At 36.7% G+C, this 25,762-nt stretch overlaps 1 protein-coding gene across 2 annotated transcripts in view; it reads right to left on the bottom strand.

The window, feature by feature from the left end:
* The window catches only part of RNGTT (RNA guanylyltransferase and 5'-phosphatase), a 347,371-nt gene that overhangs the window by 3,207 nt on the left and 318,402 nt on the right, over window positions 1-25,762 (bottom strand). Inside the window, exon 15 of one of the 2 annotated variants that reach the window (XM_023205265.1) lies at window positions 796-919. In XM_023205265.1, coding sequence (XP_023061033.1) covers window positions 796-919 — 124 coding nt within the window. Of the gene's footprint in view, window positions 1-795; window positions 920-25,762 lie in introns of those variants that run through there. The other variant, XR_002730197.1, reaches the window with a different exon arrangement.

Below are 25,762 nucleotides of genomic sequence, written 5' to 3'. Positions count from 1 at the left end.
ATGGATGCTAGTTCCAATGAGAACTCCTAAATGCACAACAGTAACTTTTAAACTGCAAAGCTGAAACTGGAAATTTCAATATTTTCTCATTAGCTTATATCATATCCTCCTCATCAACTGCACATTCTAAAAGTAAAGTTTGATTAACCTGTTATCTTGGTTTTTACCTTTTTTCAATTCCACTAAAAATGCAATCCAGAGCAACAACAGCTACTGGTAGCGGTATACCTTATAAACTTCAATTAATATGTGTTGTTCCCCATGAGAGAAACTTACTATTCTGAATTCCCAAAGCATTCATATTGTACCCAAAGAACACTCTGAAGAACAGCATAGCAGATTTTGTCTTTTTAAATGGTTTTCATTTACTTTGTTCTCCATTGTTTGTAAAGCTATTTTAAGAGCTGGAAATTACATTTTCCCCTGCTAATTTTGTCTTTTACCATCTGGCAAACAATGGTTTTTATAGTTCTGAATAGATCTGAAATTATTGTGGTTTCTGTTGTTGTTGTTGTTGTTCAATAAATTCAACTTGTACACAGCCCAGTATCCTGCCCTTTAAACTTCTCTTTTGGGCGCATGGGCATAAGACCACCAGTTTAGAGAGGAGAACGTACAAGCCAGTTGGAGCCAAAGAGAATACAGACGTGACATACCTTTCCCGTCAAACAAGGATGAAGTCCAAATGACTATGCCGCATTAAGCAAAACAACAAAGGCAGCACACTTGGGGTCTAACATCTTAATTTTTTTTTTTTTTTTAAGATAATAAGCACTGGTAAGTTGTCATACTCACCCATGGCAGTGTTGTAGGCATTAGGGAAACTTTTGTCTGTTCTCTGTCTCATGAAGACCCAGCTGTTGTTCTCAAATTTGCATTCTATAATTTTGTTGTCATACTGTTTCAGCTCTTTTGTCACCTGTTTTAAAAGAGAATTGAGGAAAATATTTAAATAATTTGAAAGGCTTTTTGCTTCTACTATGTGACAGACACATTAGGAAATGACAAAAATACCTCAGTAACTCTTCATGCAGAGCTCTTTGTCATCTGAAGTATCTAATCAAGCTTAAGGTATGGTGTGCACTCCCTTGTACACATGCTCACTTATCTGACATTTTATAAATAGTTGTGAAAACGGCTGTCAATATATAGCAATTAAAAGAAGCTAGGCAGAAACCAGCCACGCTGGGCCAAATGCAAATATGTTACCATGGGGACCAATGCCTTCAATATTGTCTGTCTCTATGGCTTTCAGAAATTGAGTGTACTCCCTAGGTTTCATCAACTTTCAGAAAGGTCTAATCATCTAAATTCCTATGCTAAAATCTAAGAAATGGCCTGTACTAGTTAAATGAAAAAGTTACATATCAATAGTGAATACTAGGATCAAATTCAGGCAATGTGCATCCTAAATATTTTGCTTTCCAAGCAGTGACAATTAACCAACACTCTAATCTTCAGGAAACTTACCCTTTCCATCCCCAAACTAGTACGAATTTAGAGATGAAGCTACTTGTGACATTAGTTCATGGGTTTTTTGGCTTCTTCACCTCAGATGACTGAATATGGATACTCTATCAAAGCTAACAAGTATCCATGGTAACTATAGAACCTTTTAAAAGATATTTCACTGGGCTGTGAGAATGGTTTTCATAAATAGGAACCTAAGCTTATCTCTGTAGTTTTCAAATCAAATGCCAGTTATGGTAATATTTTAATTCTGTCCTCATCTTGCACGGCTAACAACTTCTCCTCACAATATGGTAGACTGCAATCATTTAACTTCATTAGGATTATCTGAAACATTCTCATCTGAAACATATTCACTACCACCTAGGAATATGATGGGAAGTAAGTTTTTAAAAGATACTTTCAATTCACAGATTAGGCAGTACATGTCTTCATAAAAACTTTCAAACTGTATTCTTTTCCCTTTATGAGTATTACATTTGATTGTACCATCTGCATTTTCAACAAATCCAACAGGTCCAATACATTCAGTGGTTTTGGAACTAGACATGCCCAAAAAAGTGATATTCCAAGTGGCAAACTTGCTAAATTTATCCTCAAATATTCATTATTTTAGTCTCAATTCTCTTGCCTTGCTTTCTAGCGACCCATTTCCTTTTATTTTGGAAACACTGTCTATATGCAAGTATTGGACAACTCATTCAGTTAGGTAAACACAGTTTTGCTATACCACATGTAGGGTCTAACAGAAATAAGTTTCTAAACCTTTCAGTGTCTATTTCCTAATTTCTAAAATGGGAAACAAGTGTCACTGAAAGAATAATAATGGAAAGTGCCTGGGACATAGTAGACAATCAGTAAAATTGTTAACCGAATATAGAATTAGGCAATGAAACACTGCTTTTTTAAATTTGTGGTAAAAAAAACATTAAATTTTCCATCTTAACCATTTTTAAGTGTACAGTTCAGCAGTGCTAAGTGTATCCACGTGTTTTCCAACAGATGTCTAGAACTTTTCCATCTTGCAACACTGAAATGCTATACTCCCTAAACACTAATTCTGCCCCCTCCCCTCTACCCAGACCTTGATAACTGCCTTTCTACTTTCTGTTTCTATGATTTTGACTCTTTAGATACTTCATATGAGTATTAACAGAATCACACACTATTTGTCCTTTTGTGACAGGCTTGTTTCACTTAGCATAATGTCCTTGAGGTTCGTTCATGTTGTAGCATGTGACAGAAATTCTTTTTAAAGGTAGAATAATATTCCACTGTATGTATACATCACATTTTCTTTAGCCATTCATCTGTCAATGGACACGTGGGCTGCCTCTACCTCTTGGCTATTTTGGATAATGTTGCAATGAACGTGGGTGTGAAAATCTCTCTTTGAGATTCGGTTTTAAATTATTTTGGATATACACCCAGAGGCAGTATCACTGGATCATAATTTTATTTTTAATCTTTTGAGGACTCCTTTGTTTTCCATGAGGGTTGCATCAATTTACATTCTCACTAACAGTATGCAAGGGTTCCAGCGTTACATCCTTAACACTTGTTAGTTTTTGTTCTTTTTTTTCATTGTTTACTGTGCTGTAATTTAAACGTTTTGTTCTTTTCATAGTGGCCATCCTGATGGTGTCAGGTACTATCTCATTGTGGTTTTGAATTACATTTCCCTAATGACTATCATTCCACATGCTTATTGGCTGTATACTTTCTTCAGAGAAATGTCTGTCCAAGACCTTTGCCCATTTTTTAATTGGGTTGTTTATTGTTGTTGAGATGTAGGAGTTCTTTATATATTTTGGACATTAACCTCTTATCAGATGTATGATTTGCAATTATTTTCTCCCATTCTGTAGGCTGCCTTTTCACACTGCTGATTGATTCCTTTGATGTACGTAAGTTTTTAACTTTGATGTAGTCCTCTTTGTCTATTTTTTATTTTGTTGCCTATGATTTTGGTGTTGCACACAAGAAATTGCTGCCTAATCCAATGTCCTAAAGATTTTGCCTATATTATCTTCTACAAGTTGAATAGTTTAAGGTCTTATGTTTTGGTCTTTACTTTTGTGTTAATTTTGGTATACTGTGTAAGGTAGGGGTTCAACTTCATTCTTTTGCATGTGGACACTGCTTTCCCAACACTGTTAGTTGAATATACTGTCCCTTCCCATTATGTGGTATTGGTACCTTTGTGGCAAATCATTTGGCCATATATGCAATGATTTATTTCTGAGCTCTCTATTCTGCTCCATTGGTCTGTACGTCTATCTTTATGCCAGTAATTAAGTATGCCATCTAAATTAGATGCTTTGAAGTATGTTTTGAAATCAGGAAGTGTGAGGCCTCCAACTTTGTTCTTTCTCAAGATTGTTTTGACCTTTTGTGGTCTATTGAAATTCTGTAGGAATTTTAAGATAGTTTTTTAATTTCTGCAAAAAATACCATTGGGATTTTGATAGGGGTGGAATGCATTTCAGTATAGATATTTTAATAATATTAAGTCTCCCATTCCACAAGCATGAATGTCTTTCTATTTATTTATACCTTCTTTGATTTCTTTCAGCAAGAAACACTGATTAAAAAAAAAAAAAAAACCTTACAAGTAAATTTACTAAAGGAACCATGATGACATAGAAAGGTTCACTTTGAAAACAGCTGTCAAGAAAATTTTATCATATGCATTTTATAAGAATGGCTTGCTAGTCAACAATGTGTAGTCTGTACTTTTGCTAACTAGCAACTGTAATCTTTATCATATAGCTTATCATTCTTGTGTTCTCAGTTTCAGAATTGCTATGAATTATGTGTTACTCAATCTGACTACAACAATTAAGCAGTACTATTAACCATCTGTGTAACTCCTTGGCCACTAAAAATCTGGTAAACAGAGCTTTCCAGAAAATGCATGCACCTGCCACCACTAACCTAAACGTATTTCCACATTTAAGAACAATACATCATTCTTCATTGATCACACCAGTTATAGTCCCAAGATAGACACACTACAAGTTACTCATTTGGTTAAGTGGTAAAATATATTTAACTAATAAAAGTAATATCTCCCACATGTACACAAACTAAAAACAGCTTCCATTAATGGTCAGATCAAAGGAATGACTGGTATACAGGAGAGGAGTTTAATTTTAGTTTCTAATTTGTTACTATGACAATAATCATCCTCAGCCAATTACATATTATTATTTACTAAAACAGGACCCCATTAGGTCTTCTAATCAACTGTTATCCTAGTTTGAGTTAACGAGACCTTGAAAATAAAAAGAATAAAATATTTATAAAACAGGATTTCATATCTGTACCCCAAATTACATTGAATTGATGAGGTTTTACTGTTTCTGGAAAAAAAAAAAAAAAAACAGAGCAACACACAGTATATTTTATGTTGAAAAAAATTTGTTGGCTATATCCATCTTACTGCATACCACACTTCTATACTATTTGAATCTATCAGTAATCTGGGGTTAAGAAACTATCAGATGAAACTGGATCTAGTACTTCTGAAGATTTTAAATTAGCAGCTCAAAGAAAAGTTTCACTTACTAATTTTGGCATTCATCTGTAACTCTTGCTTGAGCAATTATTCCTGCGGTGTTCTAATGGGATTTTCTGATTCCTCCATTCCCTCTACATCTATTATCTAGAGTTCTTCCGTAAGAAAGATTTGCCCCTTCTCCCCTATTTATTCATTTAATTACTTATCTGTATCATTATGGACTAATGGATATTTATTTTATTCTTTGACTTATAATAAAATACTCATCACTTACTTTGTTGCTCAAATTGTTCTAGTTTTGGCCACTGAAAACTCTCAGGTTGGCTCCCATGTCTTTTTATCTTGCTTCCACCTTTTCTCCATGGGGCCCCCTACCACTTTTTTTTCTGAGACAAGATCTCACTCTGTCAACCAGGCTGGAGTGCAGTGGTGCGATCACAGCTCACTGCAGCCTCAACTTCCTGGGCTCAAGTCATCCTCCTGCCTCAGCTCCCAAGTAGTTGAGACCACAGTTGTGCACTACCACACCTGGCTAATACTGCAATTTTTTTGTAGAGATGGGGTATCCCTATGTTGTTCAGGATGGTCTCAAACTCATGGGCTCAAGCAATCCTCTGGCCTTGCCTCCCAAAGTTCTAGGATTACATGGGTGAGCCACTGCACCCAGCCTATTAGGGATTTTTTAAAAGAACAGAATTACCTTTCAACAGTCCGAGTTATGCTAAGAAAGTACTGCCACAACTTATTTTGGTCAGAATTAAAAATTATTATTAAGAAGAAGGACAGAGGGAGAAAGAAGGAAAGAAGAAAGGGGGTGTGGAATGAATACATGAGACTATAAATAAATTTTTGTACACAGAGTTAAACTAAATTGGCCATTTTCTTCTTTTCTGAAGTTATAATTCTACCTTTTGATAATTCAAAATCTACTTCTATAGTGTGACAGAAGGTGGATTTTAAAAACATATCTCAAGTAAATGAACTCAAACAAAAATCTTATTTTCATGTAAATAACTTCAGCTTTTAGTCCTTATGAAGGCATAGAAAATAAAACATATACATCAGAAATAAGATGGAATTATAAAAGTTTTCCACGTGGTGTCGTAGCAATATGCATAGCTTTAGTCTGAATTATTAGATAGTCTTCTAGAACTACTATCTTATAGCAGGGCCATGACATACTATTACTTTAAGAAAGTGTGTCCACCTGCTAAAAGAAGGAAAATACGTGTCACATTATCTTTTTAAAACATATTAGACTAGTACTTCAAAAAAAGTTCCTCTACTGAAATCTATTGGTGTCTGTGCCTCTATAATGAGGAACCACTGTGTAAATGGCACACCTTGCATTTGCTAGGTTAGAAACACAGCAGCAGGTTTCTCCTTCATGAATGGTGGGGTCTTCATGCCCTTCAGTCAGATACACAACTAATGAAAGCAGTTACTTAGGAAAGAAGCAGCTATAACTCTACCTTATTTACTTATCCCAAGTCATTATAGACAAGTCACAACTAAAGGGTATGAAATTCACACTAAACTACAGATTTCCACCATCCATTAAAATCAGAGTTAGTCATAGTTATTATTTCATAGAAAATAACTGGATAGATAAACGAAAACATGTTAGTAGTAGTTATTGGTGGATGGTGGAATTAGAAGTGATTTTTACTTTCTTCTCCATGTTTTGCTGTATTTTCCAAATTTTCAACATTATGTATGTTTAACTTTCATGCATTTTGAAACAAAAAATCCTAAAATAAACTATGTTTCACCAATGATCTGGTTGGTTTTTGATGTAGAGGTACAAAATATAAGAAATAAATATTTAAATGGAAAACAAAAAGTCTTGGAATAATGCTCTGAGTCCACAGCTCGCAAACTGCAATGAGGCACCCCAGAGAGTTACAGCAAATTCACAAGAGCATTACATTTTTAGGGAAAAACAGTTATTTTGATTAAAACCACATATTGTGCAAAAATATCAACGTGGAACAGGACATGTGGTTTATGGTTTCCAATCTGATTCCAAGGTTTGAGAAGTTGTATGGTCTTTAACACATGCTGAGTTGTTTGGACATAAACACTTAGTTGTTTGGATCTATCTGCTTAATAAGTGGAATTGTTAGGTTATTTCTTTTGGCTTAGAGGTGCTGTGTATGAGGAAACATGAACCAAGCACATCTGCTAGCCTCTGGCCTAAGTCCTTTTCATTCATCCTTTCTGATCCTATCTCTAAAACCTACACACAGATTTATGTCTAGCATTTAGTGGAAACCAACCAGAGTATGAAGAACTTTGCTGCAGGTGCAGAAACCAGATCATGGTAAAGAATATAATTTCTATGAAGTTAATTTCATTAACTCTGATCTAGATTAATAAAATAAGTACTCTTCATTGGTTGTAGCAGTTTAGAGTAGAGGAGATCCTCAGGAAAGACATTTCCTTAAATTCCAGAATCATGTGCCTTAGCTTGGCAAGCAGCTTGTACTGTTGATAGCTGGTTAAGTAAAGGAGGCTAGTATTATCTCTAAGCTTTTCTCTGCCTCCCTTTCTCCTTCTACTCTTTCCTTCCCCACCTCCCCAAAAACAAAACAAAAGGTTTTAAGACTTAAATATCCTCCCTTTGACACAAGAATGAACATTATGCATTTGTACTCTACTTCTGAGTGACGAAGGTGGCATCTATTCTTATTTCTCAGTGTCTAAGGTGGCATCTATTCCAGCACTACAATCTGTTAAATAAAAAGTACATGAGGCCATTAGTTTGGACTAAGCTCCTACACTAAGCCCCAACAGACCAGATTAAAAACCAAAATGGAGTCACTTATACTGAAGTCCCATAGCACCAAACTGAAACTTAGTTGTTACCTGACCTAAGAAATCAGAGGGAAATAATAGCCAAAATTCTGAAACAGGCCAGTTTCAGTTGGCATGATAATAAAGTTCCCTCTGCTTTAACCCTTATCCCAGAAAAAGTAACCTGAAACAACCTGATGTTAACCAGTTATTTTTCTGTTGTTGTGTTTCCCTGTTCCCACCTCACAAGGAAAGTAACTTTAAATGACCAATCTACTTTTTGTCATTTGTTTCTGCTTTCTTCAGTCTTTTTCTGTATATAAAACCAACCTCCCTTGCTCAGCTCATCAGAACACTTGTTCTATTTTATGGCATACAGTGTTGCCCGATTCTAGAATTGCAAATTAAAGCCAATTAAGATCTTTAAATTTGTTGTAATTTTGTCTTCTGACAAATCAAAATGAAAGTAAATGTTTCAGTTAAACACCAAGTTTATAAAATATACTCAATTATTAAACACCTATATAGGCATATGAGTGTTAGCTGATATACAAAGCTAATCCAAAAGATAGCTTTAATGGATGGCAAATATTTTGTGGATACTCATACACAAAATGTACAGTCAAGTATCCATCTAGTTTGTATTTACTATGATGACTATCATTCTTTCATCTACTCCCATGCGGCTTCTACTTTTTCTACTCCAGCAAAACTCTGGCTGGGTTCATCAACGACCTCTGTGTTGCTAAATCAAATGGACTCATCTTATTTCACCCCTCAGTATTGTCTTACGCATTTACATTCTGTCTTTTTAAAAACATTTCTCTTTTCTAGACTTCCAGGAAACAAAATCTGGTTTTCCTCCTCTATCCTTTGCTACTCTTTCTCAGGCTTCTTTGCTAACTTCTTCTTTTTTTTTTTTTTTTTTTTTATTATACTTTAAGTTCTAGGGTACATGTGCATAACGTGCAGGTTTGTTACATATGTATACATGTGCCATGTTGGTGTGCTGCACCCATCAACTCGTCAGCACCCATCAATTCATCATTTATATCAGGTATAACTCCCCAATGCAATCCCTCCCCCCTCCCCCCTCCCCATGATAGGCCCCAGTGTGTGATGTTCCCCTTCCCGAGTCCAAGTGAGCTCATTGTTCAGTTCCCACCTATGAGTGAGAACATGCGGTGTTTGGTTTTCTCTTCTTGTGATAGTTTGCTAAGAATGATGGTTTCCAGCTGCATCCATGTCCATGGTGTATATGTGCCACATTTTCTTAATCCAGTCTGTCACTGATGGACATTTGGGTTGATTCCAAGTCTTTGCTATTGTGAATAGTGCCGCAATAAACATACGTGTGCATGTGTCTTTGTAGTAGCATAATTTATAATCCTTTGGGTATATACCCAGTAGTGGGATGGCTGGGTCATATGGTACATCTAGTTCTAGATCCTTGAGGAATCGCCATACTGTTTTCCATAATGGTTGAACTAGTTTACAATCCCACCAACAGTGTAAAAGTGTTCCTATTTCTCCACATCCTCTCCAACACCTGTTGTTTCCTGATTTTTTAATGATTGCCATTCTAACTGGGGTGAGATGGTATCTCATTGTGGTTTTGATTTGCATTTCTCTGATGGCCAGTGATGATGAGCATTTTTTCATATGTCTGTTGGCTGTATGAATGTCTTCTTTTGAGAAATGTCTGTTCATATCCTTTCCCCACTTTTTGATGGGGTTGTTTGTTTTTTTCCTTGTATATTTGTTTGAGTTCTTTGTAGATTCTGGAAATTAGCCCTTTGTCAGATGAGTAGATTGCAAAAATGTTCTCCCATTCTGTAGGTTGCCTGTTCACTCTGATGGTAGTTTCTTTTGCTGTGCAGAAGCTCTTGAGTTTAATTAGATCCCATTTGTCAATTTTGGCTTTTGCTGCCGTTGCTTTTGGTGTTTTAGACATGAAGTCCTTGCCCATGCCTATGTCCTGAATGGTACTACCTAGATTTTCTTCTAGGGTTTTTATGGTATTAGGTCTAACATTTAAGTCTCTAATCCATCTTGAATTAATCTTCGTATAAGGAGTAAGGAAAGGATCCAGTTTCAGCTTTCTACTTATGGCTAGCCAATTTTCCCAGCACCATTTATTAAATAGGGAATCCTTTCCCCATTTCTTGTTTTTGTCAGGTTTGTCAAAGATCAGATGGTTGTAGATGTGTGGCATTATTTCTGACGGCTCCGTTCTGTTCCATTGGTCTATATCTCTGTTTTGGTACCAGTACCATGCTGTTTTGGTTACTGTAGCCTTGTAGTATAGTTTGAAGTCAGGTAGCGTGACGCCTCCGGCTTTGTCCTTTTGACTTAGGATTGTCTTGGCAATGCGGGCTCTTTTTTGGTTCCATATGAACTTTAAAGCAGTTTTTTCCAATTCTGTGAAGAAACTCATTGGTAGCTTGATGGGGATGGCATTGAATCTATAAATAACCTTGGGCAGTATGGCCATTTTCACGATATTGATTCTTCCTAACCATGAGCATGGTATGTTCTGGGTACTGGGTTCTTTTCTTTCTCTAGCAATCTTATTTATCTCCATAGTTTTAAATATCATCTATATGTGGATAACTCCCAAATGTTCTTTTCTTGCCATATTTCCTGAGCCCTAGAACCATCATTCCTCCCACCTGACAAATACTGATCAACCATGTGCCCGGTAAGGTGTTCTGGATTGGTGACATAACAGAAAACAAGGTAGACACAGTCTCTGATCTTTGGAATGTAGTCTAGTGTGAAAGGCAGACAACAAACAAGAAAACAACTACAAAATGTTTACAAAATGATAATGCCTATGGAGAAAATATTGTGTAACAGAGAGTAATGCAGAGAGAAAGATATCCAGTTTTAGGTGGGTTCTGAGGAGATGATATTTAAGCTAAGACCTATAGGATGATAAGACCTCAGCCTAAAGAAGGAAAGAAAGAAGGAAGGGAAGGCAGTAGAAAGGAAGGAAAAGTAAGTGGGAGTGCCAAGGGGAGGGGAGACACACACACTTAAGGCAGTGATTAACAATGTGTCCAAAGGCCTGAGGTAAAAAAGATCTGATGATCTTGGATGCTGAAGCTACAAAGGCAATGCAATGGAAATGTCTCTACAAGCCTTTGAATGGGGTCCCACATAGATCTAACTCATTCCCAAGCTCTTCTTATCTCCTATGTTTACCTATATAGGTAAATATATATGTGTTTTCAAAACTCAGCTTTTCACCTGCTTCCAAATCTGTTTCTTCTCTTGTCTTCTCCAATGCAATAAATGGCAACTCCATCCACCCAATTCCTTGTGACAGAGATCTTGGTGTCCTCCTGATCCCTTCCTCTTCTTTCCCCTAATATTCAATTCAATACTCAGGCCTATTAATTCTACAACCAAAATACAATCTGAGTATATGTGTTTCTTCTCTTACTGTAATCATCATAGTCCAACCTATCACAGTGTCTTGATTCTTGTGAAAGCTTCCCAACTGGCCTCTTTTATATTTTCCCATCCTATCAATTCCTCATACTGAAGCCACACTTATTTTTGAAAAATGTTAATCCAATCAAGTCATTCTCTTGCTTAAAAGAAAAACAAATAAAAGACCTACAGATTGAAAAGGAAGAAGTAAGACTGTCTTTCTTCACAGACAACAATGATTACTTACATAGAAGGATCTACAAAGAGGCTCCTAGAACCAATAAGTTTAACAAGGCTGCAGAATCCAAGGATGTTTAATACATACATAAATGGATGCAGACTGTAAGAATACTAAAACCAATTGAATTTCTACATACCAACAATGAACAGTTGGAAATTTAAAATTTAAAAGTATAATTTACAACACAACTAAAAAACATGAAATAGGTATAAATCTAAAAATACTATGTGCAGGATCTGCATGTTGACAACTACAAAATATTGATGAAAGAAAGAAATCAAGGAGAACTTAAATAAAAAGAGATATATACCATGTTCATGGATTGGAAGATTCAATATTGTTAAGATGTCAATTCTTCCCAGAGTGATCTACAGATTTAACATAATCACAAGCAAAATCCCAAAAGGATTTTTTTTAATGGATATCAACAACCTGATTTATATGGAAAGCCAAAGAAACTAGAACAATTTTGAAAAAGAACAAATTTGAATAAGTGATACTAACTGATCTCAAGACTTATATAAAGTTATAGTTATCAAGACAGTGTGGTATTATTGGTAAGCAGAGAGACACATGGATCAGTGAAACAGAAGAGAGAGGTCACAAATAAATCCACAAATATAAGGTCGATTGATATTTGACCAAGGCACAAAGGCAATGCAATGAAGAAATGATAGTCTTTTCAATAAATGGTACTGGGAAAACTGGATATTCACACACAAAATACACACCTCAATCTACATCATTCACATTACACAAAAATTAAACTGTAAAGTACACCTAAATAAATATAGAACTGAAATTATAAAACTTCTAAAAGAAAACATAAAAGAAAATCTTTGTGACACAGAGTTAGGCAAAATTTCTTAGAAATGACACCAAAAACATTATTCATAAAATAAACTGATAAACTACATCAAAATTTAAAACTTATGCTCTCTAAATATATTGTTAAGAGAATGAAAAGACAAAGCATATATTATAATAAAATATTTGCAAATCACATATCTGGTACAAAGAACTTGTACCAGAACACATGAAAAAAATCTTAAAACTCAATAAGAAACAAACAACTAAATTTTAAAAATGGGCAAAATATTTGGACACTTTACCAAAGAAGTTACATAAATGACAAGCAAAGAAAAATACTGTATGTTCAAAATCATTTTATTTATTAGGAAAATGCAAATTAAAATCACACTGAGATACTATACATACCTACTAGAATGTCTAAAATAAAATACATTGACAATATCAAAGTGTTGACAACAATTGCGGCAACCGAACTCTTGTATATTGCTAGTGGAAATGTAAAATGGTATAACCATGTTGGAAAACAGTTTGGCAGTTTCTTTATAAAGTTGAACATACACTTACCATAAGAGCCAGCAACTTTACTCCTAGGTATTTTACCCAAGAGAAATGAAAACATTTGTTCACATAGAAACTTGAATAAAAATGTTTACAGTATATTTATTTGTAACCATTCAAAACTGGAAACAACTTAAATGCTCTTCAAATAGTGAATAAACACATTGCAGTATGGCCATACGATGAAATACTACTCAGGAATAAGAACTATTAGTAAACTACTGATAAATACAATAATACGGATGAATTCCAAATGCATTGAGCTGAACTGAAGAAGCTTGTCTTTAAAAGCTACAGAGAATGCGATTCCATTTACATGACATACTGGAAAAGGCAAAATTGTATCAACAGAAAGCAGATTAGGATTCAGGAGTGAGGAAAGCAATTTATTACAAAGGCGTTGTCATATGGGGCTCTTTTAATGGTAGTGGTGAGGGGTGGTGATAGAACTATTTTGTCTTGATTCTAGTAGCGGCTCTATGCCTATATGTACTTGTCTAAACTCATACACCAAAAGGAGTGAATTACTGTATGCAGAAGGTGAATAAAAATAAAAATAATAAAAAAACAAGAAACAGGTCAGGTAAAAAAAAAAAGTAATTCCAATCACGTCATCCTTGTCAGTGGCTTCCCATTGCAAAGCACTAAATGACATAGCCCTGCTTATTTTTCTAGCTCTAATAAATTGTCTTAGTGTACCCTACACATTTCATTTACATTATTGATCACTGTAAGTTATTTGTTGATTACTGATTTGTCAATCCGATGGTTAATAATTATGGAATACTAACTAGATGTAGAGTCCTGTTTTAAGGGTTTTGCATTATTTATTTAATCCTCACAACAACCCTAGGAAGTAGGTTAATATCCCCATTTCACAGAGGGAAACAGAGGCATAGAGGAGTTATATAATTTGATCAGGGGTTAATACGGTGAAGAAACGTATTGTATCCCTACTAAGTTTTCTAATACAGTATCTAATTTAATCTGTGCAAGAGTCCAGTGAGATTTCCAGATGTGGAAGCTGAAGCCAGAGAGTTTAAGTAATTTGCATGAGGATACAGAGCTGATTTGTTTTATTATCAAAATTTGAATTCCAGGTCTTCATGAATCAAACATCTATGTCCTTCTTTTCCCTAAGAATCTAGGCTCTAGGTTGAAAAAATATTAAAGGAGGAAAAGGTAGACTACACTTAATAGATAATTTTACTTCTTGAGTATTTAAGTATTTAAAACAGTAATTTATGTAATTATTTCCAAGGATTACATTTCACCTCGGATTGTCTGAAGGTGGCAGACAGAGTGATATATGACTGATGAGGACAGAAGGGCATAATACACGGGCTTGAACCAAGCACAGTGTCTGCTAAAGTTTCTCTCTCTTCACTTCCCAAATGCCCGTCATTCTGACTGCATCATCTCTGCTGTTTGCTATTCTCATTGCAGCACAAACCACAAATCATAGCAAATTGCAGAATTTCTCAATCATTAAGAATTTACAATAGGTTAATTTTTAAATGGGCTGCATTTCACAGCTGCAAAGCTTTTGTCTGAATTCTAGACTAAATGAGAAGCCATTATTGGGTTGAATGACCTTTCCGTAGGCATAACTAGCAAAAATAAGAGGTCATGTGGACAAAACAAGCAGCTCTGCCAGGTAAGGTGAGGTAGTGGTAATGACTTACTAAACAGAGTGGCAAACTCTATGGCATAATGTACTGGTTCTCTGTTTAGTACTAATACCAAGCATGATGAGAATTATACGCAGATCATGGATTTAATGCATGCTTGGGATAATAAAATCGATATACAACCAAGGAAAGCTTTAATATCCACCATTAACATGAGGAGGAGGCTAAAAATGTAATATGCCTAACACTTTTTTTCTTTATAGTTATACATACAATGAGTGGCTTATCTGATGTTGCTCATTTTTTAAGATGTCTGTTATACAACTAATGCAAATATTTCATAAAGTTTATTTTTCACACTGAATTTAATAAATGGTCTACCTACTTCTGGCAGTAACAAATACCTAAGTTTATTTTCATGATCATTAAAAATCCATGTTTAAAAATAAAATAAAACAAAAATTTCACACACACACACAATCCATGTTTAATGAAGTTCACAATATATTAGACCTAATAATATTTGAACTAGTCAATTCATTAAGATGTCAATGTATAGTTCAAATTACTTCAAGGAGTCCTTACATTTACTTTCAAGGACTTGCTAACAATTTGGATCCAGTAGTGTTTTCTATTTTTTTCACTCCTTTAGCAATGTGTGCTGGTTACATATAACTATCTCCTTTCTCACCCATTTTAAACTCAACTATTCAACTATGCCTTTCTTACAGGACAGAGACACCTCAAGAGAACTGTCCTCTGGACAGATCTAATGTGGTTATGTGGGAGTAAACCAAAATGCTTAAAAAATAAATAAAGATTCCCTGCTTATTCAGCCTGTCACTTAGAACACCAACAATAATGTTGAGGTTTTCTCCTTTTAATCTTCTAAACTCTTTCTCCTCTAAAATCACTCAATTTGCCTTAGTGGCACTTACAGGCACCAAAGACCACAGACTCACACACCTTTGAACCATTAGACTAGAAACACAGAACTCTTTAGTGAAAAATGTTCTTGTGATGATGTGGACTCACCTGAGCAAACAAAATTCTAGGATTCCTTTCTTACAAGCCTGTACCTCAAGTCAATGCCACCTCTCACTGAGACCTTCTGACCAACTGCAACTTGCAGCTATAACCTGCCTTTGATATGTCCAATTGGGTATTTTACTGTTTGCCATGCATAGATCATTGCAATTTTATATACGCTTTCTCAACAACTATATTTCTTCTACTTCGAAAAAGAAATCTTGAAGTTATTGACAAAGGCATTACACAAGTACAGAGTGACAATCACACTGCTCAGAGCCCTAGAGTTCCATTTGGTGTCTCTATGTACTCCTTGAAAAACATTCACGATGGATTTATTTAAATCTGCCTCATCAGCTCCAGGTACAGCGGTTATTTAAAAAGCCACTCAGAAAATGCTGAAAATCTGAAAATGCTTACAATAAATTATCTGCATCAAGTTTCACATTCCCTAAATACCTTCTCCCCCCAAACCCAAAAAACACCACAATAACTTCTCTCAGATAATCAAACATTTTAGAGCTGAAACTCCAAGCAGGAAACTTTAAAATCATCAAATCAAACCCTTTTATTCTGAAATATTCAAGTACTAAAGTGCCCTCCCCAATTATCTCTATTAATTGGTGTATATGTGTGAACATTCATGTATTGGGGTGTTATAAAACCAGAGGAAATAGCAAATTCATTATTTTGGTAACTTGTACTCAAAATTAATTTAAGGTTTAAAGCCAATATATTTATTTTCATCAGAGATATTTACTTTTTAAATTATTGACTGAGATTTTTTTCCTTCATAGGGAAAGGAAGGGGAGAGACTAACATTTATTAACTACCTGTGATATAGCTGAGCACTTTACATACACTGTTATCCTTTTTATAATAATGAGGAAATTAAGAATGAGAATATTTAAATAGTTCCTTCAAGACAGCATTTGGATCCAGAGCTCTACGTCGCACTATCTCTTGGTACTAACTGGGAAATTCAACATACTAGAGGAAAAGGAAAATTTTATTATTGTTTACTCCCAATCAAGAAATGACTAACAGTTTAAAAAGCTAAGGGAGTTGGGCTAATGGAGTATCCGTTGCAGTCACCATAAACTAAAGGAGAGACATGTGAACTCTCATAGGTCATGCTGAGTTTAATGTAACATAATCTTCTAAAATAGAAATAAGAAACATAGGCTGCATGGCTGTATGTGAAGGAAAAAAACCCCAACACCATGAGCCTCAAATGCCATGTGTTGGTCAGTACTAGTCTGGAGAAAAGGGGTATAGAAAGAAGACAGGACAAACAAAGTAGGAGAAATCTCAAAAGTGGGTAGGGAAAAGATATGGAGAAGAAGACAAAGAAAGTTCTAAGTGTCATAAACTGGGTCTGTGAAATGGAGATTAAGTGCATTTCAGTTGAGTAATAGATAAACGTTTTACTGATTTATCAGCACTATTTAAATTTTTAGCAGGCTTCAGTGATTAAAACAGTCTTTTCCATTCTGGCAACTGGTTAATCTGCTTTCACTTTCAAAGACGCAGGAAAAAAGATGCAAACATAAAATTCAGCCTGCAGGTAAAATACGTGCTATTATCTAAAGACTTCTACATTTAGAAGTATCTGATTGCCTGATCTTTGGGAGATCAGAATTTTCACAATTCACAGTTCTTAAAGATTACATTTAGAGCCACATTAAATTTCTCATTTTGTGCCCTCCTTCCCTGACCTCCCATATGTCCTCAGGTATCTGTTCTAGTGCTGTTCCAGTGAGGGTAAGGGGAATGTGTCCCAGTGGGAATAAAGAAAAAAAAAACAAAATTACGCAGGCAAAGAAAAAATGCTGTACATTTTTGGACCTTCACCACTCAACTGCTCTTAGCAAGCTTTCAGAGGATCTATTCTAAATTAGGTAGCTGTGGTTAGCACTATTTTCTGGAAAGTTATTTTCTAGGTATAAGAAATTAAGTGCAAGGATAATTAAGGTAGGTAGCTTTTCATCTTTTCTCTAAAAAGTATCTAGCACAATCTTGGCGCTTAATAAAAATTATGTATCAGGTAAATGATATGCTTGCCAGAAATGCTTTCAAGTGGTGAGTATTTTACAGGATATTCTCACACTAGCACGCCTCCTTCTAATCTTGATTAAGTCAGCTCAACTCCCTGACTATAAGAAATCACCATGTGAGTCTTTGAAGAATGCGTCTCCTGCCAGTGCCATGCTGTGCCTATGCTAACCTTTAAGCAAGTACACCTGCAACCCTGAGTTCCTGTGGTTTCCACTGTGGTAGACTGTTGGGTCAGTAGCATACTTGCTATATGAGGGTCTGCTATAGTTAAATGACAATGCAGGAAGGATGTTTGTTTTGGGGGTTTATTCAAAATTGGAGACCACTATGGAATGGTGAAAAGTAACAAGCCTAAGACTCATAATTTGCTTTGTCTGCCAGCTGCCAAAGAAGACACAGTGGATCGCCTCCTGGTACTGTTCTGTGCCCAGAGGCTCCAAATTAGCACTGTTTTAACTGTCTTGCCACCACACTTCAGATGTTATCACTATCATTGCCATTTTTGCTTTTGGAATATTCCAGGGACCACAGTCCTTCAAATCTTACCATCTAATTGGTGCTAAACTTGCATATAGTCATGCTTCCTCAACTCTGGTGTAAAATGGATATTCTAGTCCTCTTCTGTAAGCTCCCTGTTTTAACTATTACACAGCCTGGAGTTTCACTAGTAGATAAATGTTGAGTAGGCCCACTGCAAAGCCTCCTGATGGCAGAGCAAATAGCTGAATTTAACCTTAAATTAATCCTGATATATGAGCTCTGAGTTAAACAGCCCAAGGAATAGTTCAGCAAATCGGGGGGTGGGGGTGGCAGAATGAACAACTGAGACTTTTTTTTTTTATTTTAATCTGACATGATAAAAGGCAATAAAAGGCAAAGTAACTCATTCTTAGTTACATTTCCTTTTGTGATTTTTGTTTTTTAGTAACTTTTTTGCTTAAATATTTTTTTAGAAATCAAAACCCAACAATGAGAACAATTATGTTAATAATGCCAGGAAATTTGTTTGCTTTGTTAAATTGAGCTTCAAAAGCACTTCAATTGAACATACATTTGTGATTGCAAGTAATGTCTATTCTTATATCCATTTAAAATGTTTACTTTATTACAGCTTATTATAAATGTGAAGTCTAAAATGCAGCACCATGGTTGCTCAATTTCCAGGCCACAATTTTATGATAATCATATGAAATATATTCATGTGTCAACAGAACTGCCTAACAATGCCCCAAATGGAGTTGTTAGCAGCTCTGTCTTTCTGATGGCCACACAGTTCTGTCCCTCATAACATTAAGAAACTGCTACAAATGAAAAGTTACTTGACAATTTTAACTTAGTTTGTAGCATGTACTATGTTGCTACATATGGCTCAGTTTAATTGCTACTATCTCAGAGATCCTACAGGAAAACTGACCTTAAACATATGGATGAGATAAATGGGCTGTTACTTTTTATATGGCTGGATTGTCTTTTTAGGTAGTCTTTACACCAAAGGGGCTGAGACTGCAGAATCTCTCTTGTATTTGATGTTCCCTACTGCATGCAGTGGTGAAAAGGTACCTGGAAGATGCCTTCTGTCACCCTGACAACTCACAAAGGAGTAAGGGAGCACTCATATGCAGATCCAATAAATGGAAATGAATAAAGGCTCTAGAGGTATCCCTCCCTCCCTCTCATGACTTCCTTACTTTTGTGACAAGTAGCCCACATGACAGTGGCCAGTGTAGGAGCTGAGATCTTGAGCAGCATTTTCTCAACTCTACATTTTTTTTTTTTTTTTTTTGAGGCCCTATGATGCAGGTACCACGCCATGTGTTTTTATGCCCCTTATTTCATTCAGAAGATATGTTTGCCTGCAGTGGACTGAGGTTGGGAGAAAAACATCTACCATCAGGAACCAGAATCATGTGATAGTAGGCTATATTTGCTTCAAGTTTTTTTTCTTTTTTAACCTTCTGGAACCACTTCTCTGAGTTAGTAACAGAGAACTGTACAAATGTCCAATCAACTTTAAGACAACTGATTTTTTATAGCCAACTGCTTCTGAAAGAGTACCAAGTCCACCTAGGCAAACTGTTTATTTATTATTTTGAGACAAGGTCTTGCTCTGTTGCCCAAGCTAGAGTGCTGTGGGACGCTCACAGCTCACTGCAGCCTCAACCTCCAGGCTCAAGTGATACTCCCACCTCAGCCTCCCTAGTAGCTGGAACTACAGGTGTGTGCCACTTGGCTAATTTTTGTATATTTTGTAGAGATGGGAGTTTCACCATGTTGCTCAGGCTTGTCTCAAACTCCCGGGCTCAAGCAATCCACCTGCCTTAGCCTCCCGAAGTGCTGTGATTACAGACATAAGCCACCATGCTCAACCCCAACTCTCTTTTTAGATGGAAAACACTAAGGTTCACAGAAAGCCTATAACTTATCCAAAGCACATGCCTCTTTGGGTGCAGAACTAGAACCAGGGTCCAGACTTGTGGCATCCCAGTCCAGCACATTGACTATGGAGTCATCTACAAGACAACCCTTCATAAACAAAAGGTATAACTTTGCAGGGCACATGTTTACTTGCAGTCATTTAAGTTTGATCCAGTTCATCTAATGCAAGAAAAACAGTTTATATACCAACCAACTACAGACACACAAATACATACAGATACACACACATGCACACACGTTTCATGAAGCAATTTATTTCCTTACTCTATGCTATTTTCTCTTCTACTTTATTTCGTTAAAACAAAACCAAACAAACCTGATTGAGATCCACTAAATAGATTTCAAAACCAACCATCAAAGTCGGGGGGAAAAAAATCTCACAGAATATCAAACAGAATAATGGATTGATTTCAAGCGACTAGCATGGAAGTTAATTCTAGTCTAGTGTAATTCTAATCTTGAATTTTATAAACAATAGAGGCAGACAACTCTCAGGACAGGAGTCTTGGTACTCAGAATGCCAAATCAGATCCCGTCTCATGGCTTCTGCCACCTTCCTTTCCCACATATTGTCTCTTTTCCCACAATGACTATACTGTAAAGAGGCTGTCCTGGCTGGGCAAATGCTCTCACCCATCTCTTCTGTAGTCCTTCTGGTATAACATTGTTCCCAAAGTATAGTTGATGCTTGGCTTTAATTTAAATTACAGATGGCATTTTTCTCTAGAGAACTGGGTCTGTTTTGTCAAATCCTGAAATATCACGACATATTATTTCAGGGTATAATCCCTTCCTTTCATTTACATGCACCCCCATTAGATGGTAAGCTCCTTAACTGAACAAAACAAGGGCAGTCACTTTGTTCACTGCCAGATTCCCCCACTGAGTACATAAAAGGTGCTCAATAAGTATGCGTAGAAAAAAAAAGCTTGATGAACATTATACAAAGGAATTAAAGAAATGACATCAGATTTTTCTGATGTCTTAGGAAAAAGCCTTAAGAAAAATCTTAAGAAAAATCTGACATCAAACATTACACGGCTTTCATCCTTGGACCAGGGTCTCTTGCTCTAGGACTCTGTTCTTACTCTTCCCCTGAACGGCATGTGCATCCTCCCCTCTGGATAGCTGCTTCTTTCACCGGGATCACTTTCTCTGGAAAGCCCTTTCTGATTCCACAGCTTCCTGTGCTTCATTGGTAAGAATGCCTTCTTCTTCCCACATCTTGGAAAGATGGTATGTTGAATTGTCTTTATCTCCAACCTGTCAATAAGTTCCATCAGGATGGAACTTTAATAAAGGGCCTGGCACTGTAAGTGCTCAACTAAAATTTTCTTTTTTTTTTTTTTCTTTACATTTTTAAAATACAGTCTCTTTCCAATTCTGCATACATCTATTAATAAAAAGTTACACACTTTGGACTGAAAACCAAATCAAAACAGAATAAGCCCAACCTATCGGCCAAATCATAAGAATAATTAGTAGTTGGATCAACTGCACTGTTTTTTTTTTCTTTTTAAGAAGTCCCTTAAGACCATGCTACCACATAAAATTAGGACATACAATATCATCTACTGGGGAGAGGGGAGCAGAGGAACAGAGAGAAGAAAGTAAGCAAGCAAACCATCTCACACGTATGTTTATGTCAGATGGGAAACAAGCAACCAAAATAGCTAAGGCATCCTATTGCATCATATTCATTACATACCAATAATTTTCTGCTTCCTAAAATATGAAAGATAATGACTCACCCATCCAGCATTTATCAATATTGTTTATGATAGAAAAAAAGATAAATGCATTATTTCCTTTTTATATCCAGTGTACTGGATAATATATATCTTAAACATGCAAATTTTAAATAAAAAATGCATTTACATAGCATAACTAATTGGAACTCAAAGGTTTTATAAACATTAACTCTTCATATTCTTATAAGCTAGTTTTACAAGATTCTTATTTTAAACAGTGGACCTAGGATACATGTAAATAAGGATGGATTTAAAGTAAGTTTCTGCCTCTCGTGCCACTCTCAAATGAGCCTACATTTCCTTCTTAAAATAATTTTCCATGTATTTCCCACAATAAAAATCTTAAGAAATATCTCCATTATAATTTTCCACCAGATCTACAGAGAGGAGGATCAGCAAATTGTCTCATGAAATATGACTTGCCAAATTAGTTCAAATTGGCCTCGGTAATAATATTCACTAGGAATGTATAAAGCTAAAAGGCTACAGAGAAAAGACGTATGACAAGCCTCTTTGAGTCTGCCCTGAGTTGGCTTCAAGTCCCTTAAAATTCATCATTTTATTAATCATCCAACAGATGACTTAATGAATAGCATACTGATAAGATCAAAATTCAAACTCAGAGGTTCTTTTGAATCTGCCTTAGAAAAAGTAATATAATGAAAGAAACTTAGAGGAGGTATTTTTGCAAAAAATAACTGCAGAAAATAAAATATAACTTAAAAAATATAAAAGATGAAGTGATGGTAAATGTTTAACATGTGAGTGAAAATGGAAATGTTGTAATCAATGTGGAGAGAAAAATGATAGAAAATCGGAGTGCAGCCAAGACGGCCGAATAGGAACAGCTCCAGGCTACAGCTCCCAGCCTGAGCGACACAGAAGACAGGTGATTTCTGTATTTCCAACTGAGGTGTTGGGTTCATCTCACTGGGGTGTGTCGGAAAGTGGGTACAGGACAGTGGGTGAAGCCCACTGAGCGAAAGCCGACGCAGGGCGAGGCATTGCCTCACCCAGGAAGCACAAGGGGTAAGGGAATTCCCTTTCCTAGCCAAGGGGAACTGTGACACACAGCACCTGGAAAATCAGGTCACTCCCACCCTAATACTGTGCTTTTCCAAGGGTCTTAGCAAACAGCACACCAAGAGATTATATCCTGCCTGGCTCAGAGGGTCCCACGGCCACGGAGCCCCACTCATTGCTAGCACAGCAGTCTGAGAATCTAACTGCAAGGTGGCAGAGAGGCTGGGAGAGGCGCGCCCGCCACTGCTTTGGCTTGAGTAGGTAAACAAAGCCGCTGGGAAGCTCGAACTGGGTGGAGCCCACTGCAGCTCAAGGAGCCCTGCCTGCCTCTGTAGACTCCACCTCTGGGGACAGGGCATAGCAAAACAAAAGGCAGCAGAAACCTCTGCAGATTTAAATGTCTCTGTCTGACACCTCTGAAGAGAGTAGTGGTTCTCCCAGCACAGAGTTTGAGATCTGACAATGGGACAGACAGCCTGCTCAAGAGGGTCCCTGAATCCCAAGCAGCCTAACTGAGGGGCACCCCCCAGTAGGGGCAGACCGACACCTCACACGGCCAGGTACCCCTCTGAGATGAAGTTTCCAGAGGAACCATCAGACAGCAACATTTGCTGTTCAGCAATATTCACTCTTCTGCAGCCTCCGCTGCTGATACCCAGGCAAACAGGGTCTGGAGTGGACCTCCAGCAAACTCCAGCAGACCTGCAGCTAAGAGTCCTGACTGTTAGAAGGAAAACTAACAAACAGAAAGGACATCCACACCAAAACCCCACCTGTACATCACCATCATCAAAGACCAAAGGTAGATAAAACCACAAAGACGGGGAAAAAGCAGAGCAGAAAAGGTGAAAATTCTAAAAATCAGAGCGCCTCTCCCCCTCCAAAGGAACGCAGCTCCTCACCAGAAATGGAACAAAGCTGGATGGAGAATGACAAAGACGAGTTGAGAGAAGAAGGCTTCAGACGATCAAACTTCTCCGAGCTAAAGGAGGAAGTTTGAACCCATCGCAAAGAAGCTAAAAACCTTGAAAAAAAGTTAGATGAATGGCTAACTAGAATAACCAATGTAGAGTATTCCTTAAATGACCTGATAGAGCTGAAAACCATGGCACGAGAACTACGTGAAAAATGCACAAGCTTCAGTAACCGATTCAATCAACTGGAAGAAAGGGTATCAGTGATTGAAGATCAAATGAATGAAAGGAAGCGAGAAGTTTAGAGAAAAAAGAGTAAAAAGAAACAAACAAAGCCTCCAAGAAATATGGGACTATGTGAAAAGACCAAATCTATGTCTGATTGGTGTACCTGCAAGTGACGGGGAGAAGGGAACCAAGTTGGAAAACACTCTTCAGGGTATTATTCAGGAAAACTTCTCCAACCTAGCAAGGCAGGCCAACATTCAAATTCAGGAAATACAGAGAACGCCACAAAGATACTCCTCAAGAAGAGCAACTTAAAGATACATAATTGTCAGATTCATGAAAGTTGAAATGAAGGAAAAAATGTTAAGGGCAGCCAGAGAGAAAAGTTGGTTTACCCACAAAGGGAAGTCAATCAGACTAACAGCGAATCTCTCGGCAGAAACTCTATAAGCCAGAAGAGTGTGGGGGCCAATATTCAACATTCTTAAAGGAAAGGATTTTCAACCCAGAATTTCATATCCAGTCAAACCAAGTTTCATAAACGAAGGAGAAATAAAATCCTTTACAGAGAAGCAAATGCTGAGAGATTTTGTCACCACCAGGCCTGCCTTACAAGAGCTCCTAAAGGAAGCACTAAACATGGAAAGGAACAACAGGAACGAGCCACTGCAAAAACATGTCAAAATGTAAAGACCATAGATGCTAGGAAGAAACTGCATCAACTAACGAGCAAAATAACCAGCTAACATCATAATGACAGGATCAAATTCACACATAACAATATTAACCTTAAATGTAAACGGGCTAAATGCTCCAATTAAAAGACACAGACTGGCAAATTGGATAAAGAGTCGAGACCCATCAGTGTGTGGTATTCAGGAGATCCATCTCACGTGCAGAGACACACATAGGCTCAAAATATGGAGGAAGATCTACCAAGCAAATGGAAAACAAAAAATGGCAGGGGTTGCAATCCCAGTCTCTGATAAAACAGACTTTAAACCAACAAAGATCAAAAGAGACAAAGAAGGTCATTACATAATGGTAAAGGGATCAATTCAACAAGAAGAGCTAACTATCCTAAACATATATGCACCCAATACGGGAGCACCCAGATTCATAAAGCAAGTCCTTAGAGACTTACAAAGAGACTTAGACTCCCACACAATAATAATGGGAGACTTTAACACCCCACTGTCAACATTAGACAGATCAATGAGACAGAAAGTTAACAAGGATATCCAGGACCTGAACTCAGCTCTGCACCAAGCGGACCTAACAGACACATCTACAGAACTCTCCACCCCAAATCAACAGAATATACATTCTTCTCAGCACATTGCACTTATTCTAAAACTGACCACATAGTTGGAAGTAAAGCACTCCTCAGCAAATGTAAAAGAACAGAAATTATAACAAACTGTCTCTCAGACCACAGTGCAATCAAACTAGAACTCAGGATTAAGAAACTCACTCAAAACCGCTCAACTACATGGAAACTGAACAACGTGCTTCTGAATGACTACGGGGTACATAACAAAATAAAGGCAGAAATAAAGATGTTCTCTGAAACCAATGAGAACAAAGATACAACATACCAGAATCTCTGGGACACATTTAAAGCAGTGTGTAGAGGGAAATTTACAGCACTAAATGCCCACAAGAGAAAGCAGGAAAGATCTAAAATTGACACCCTAACATCACAATTAAAAGAATTAGAGAAGTAAGAGCAAATACATTCAAGAGCTAGCAGAAGGCAAGAAATAACTAAGATCAGAGCAGAAATGAAGGAGACAGAGACACAAAAAACACTTCAAAAAGTCAATGAATCCAGGAGCTGGTTTTTTGAAAAG

This window comes from Piliocolobus tephrosceles, chromosome 5 (genome assembly GCF_002776525.5).
Source record: "Piliocolobus tephrosceles isolate RC106 chromosome 5, ASM277652v3, whole genome shotgun sequence".
NCBI lineage: Eukaryota > Metazoa > Chordata > Mammalia > Primates > Cercopithecidae > Piliocolobus > Piliocolobus tephrosceles.
The sequence above is the reverse complement of the archived record's forward strand: the minus strand, read 5'-3'. Positions and strand labels throughout refer to the sequence as shown.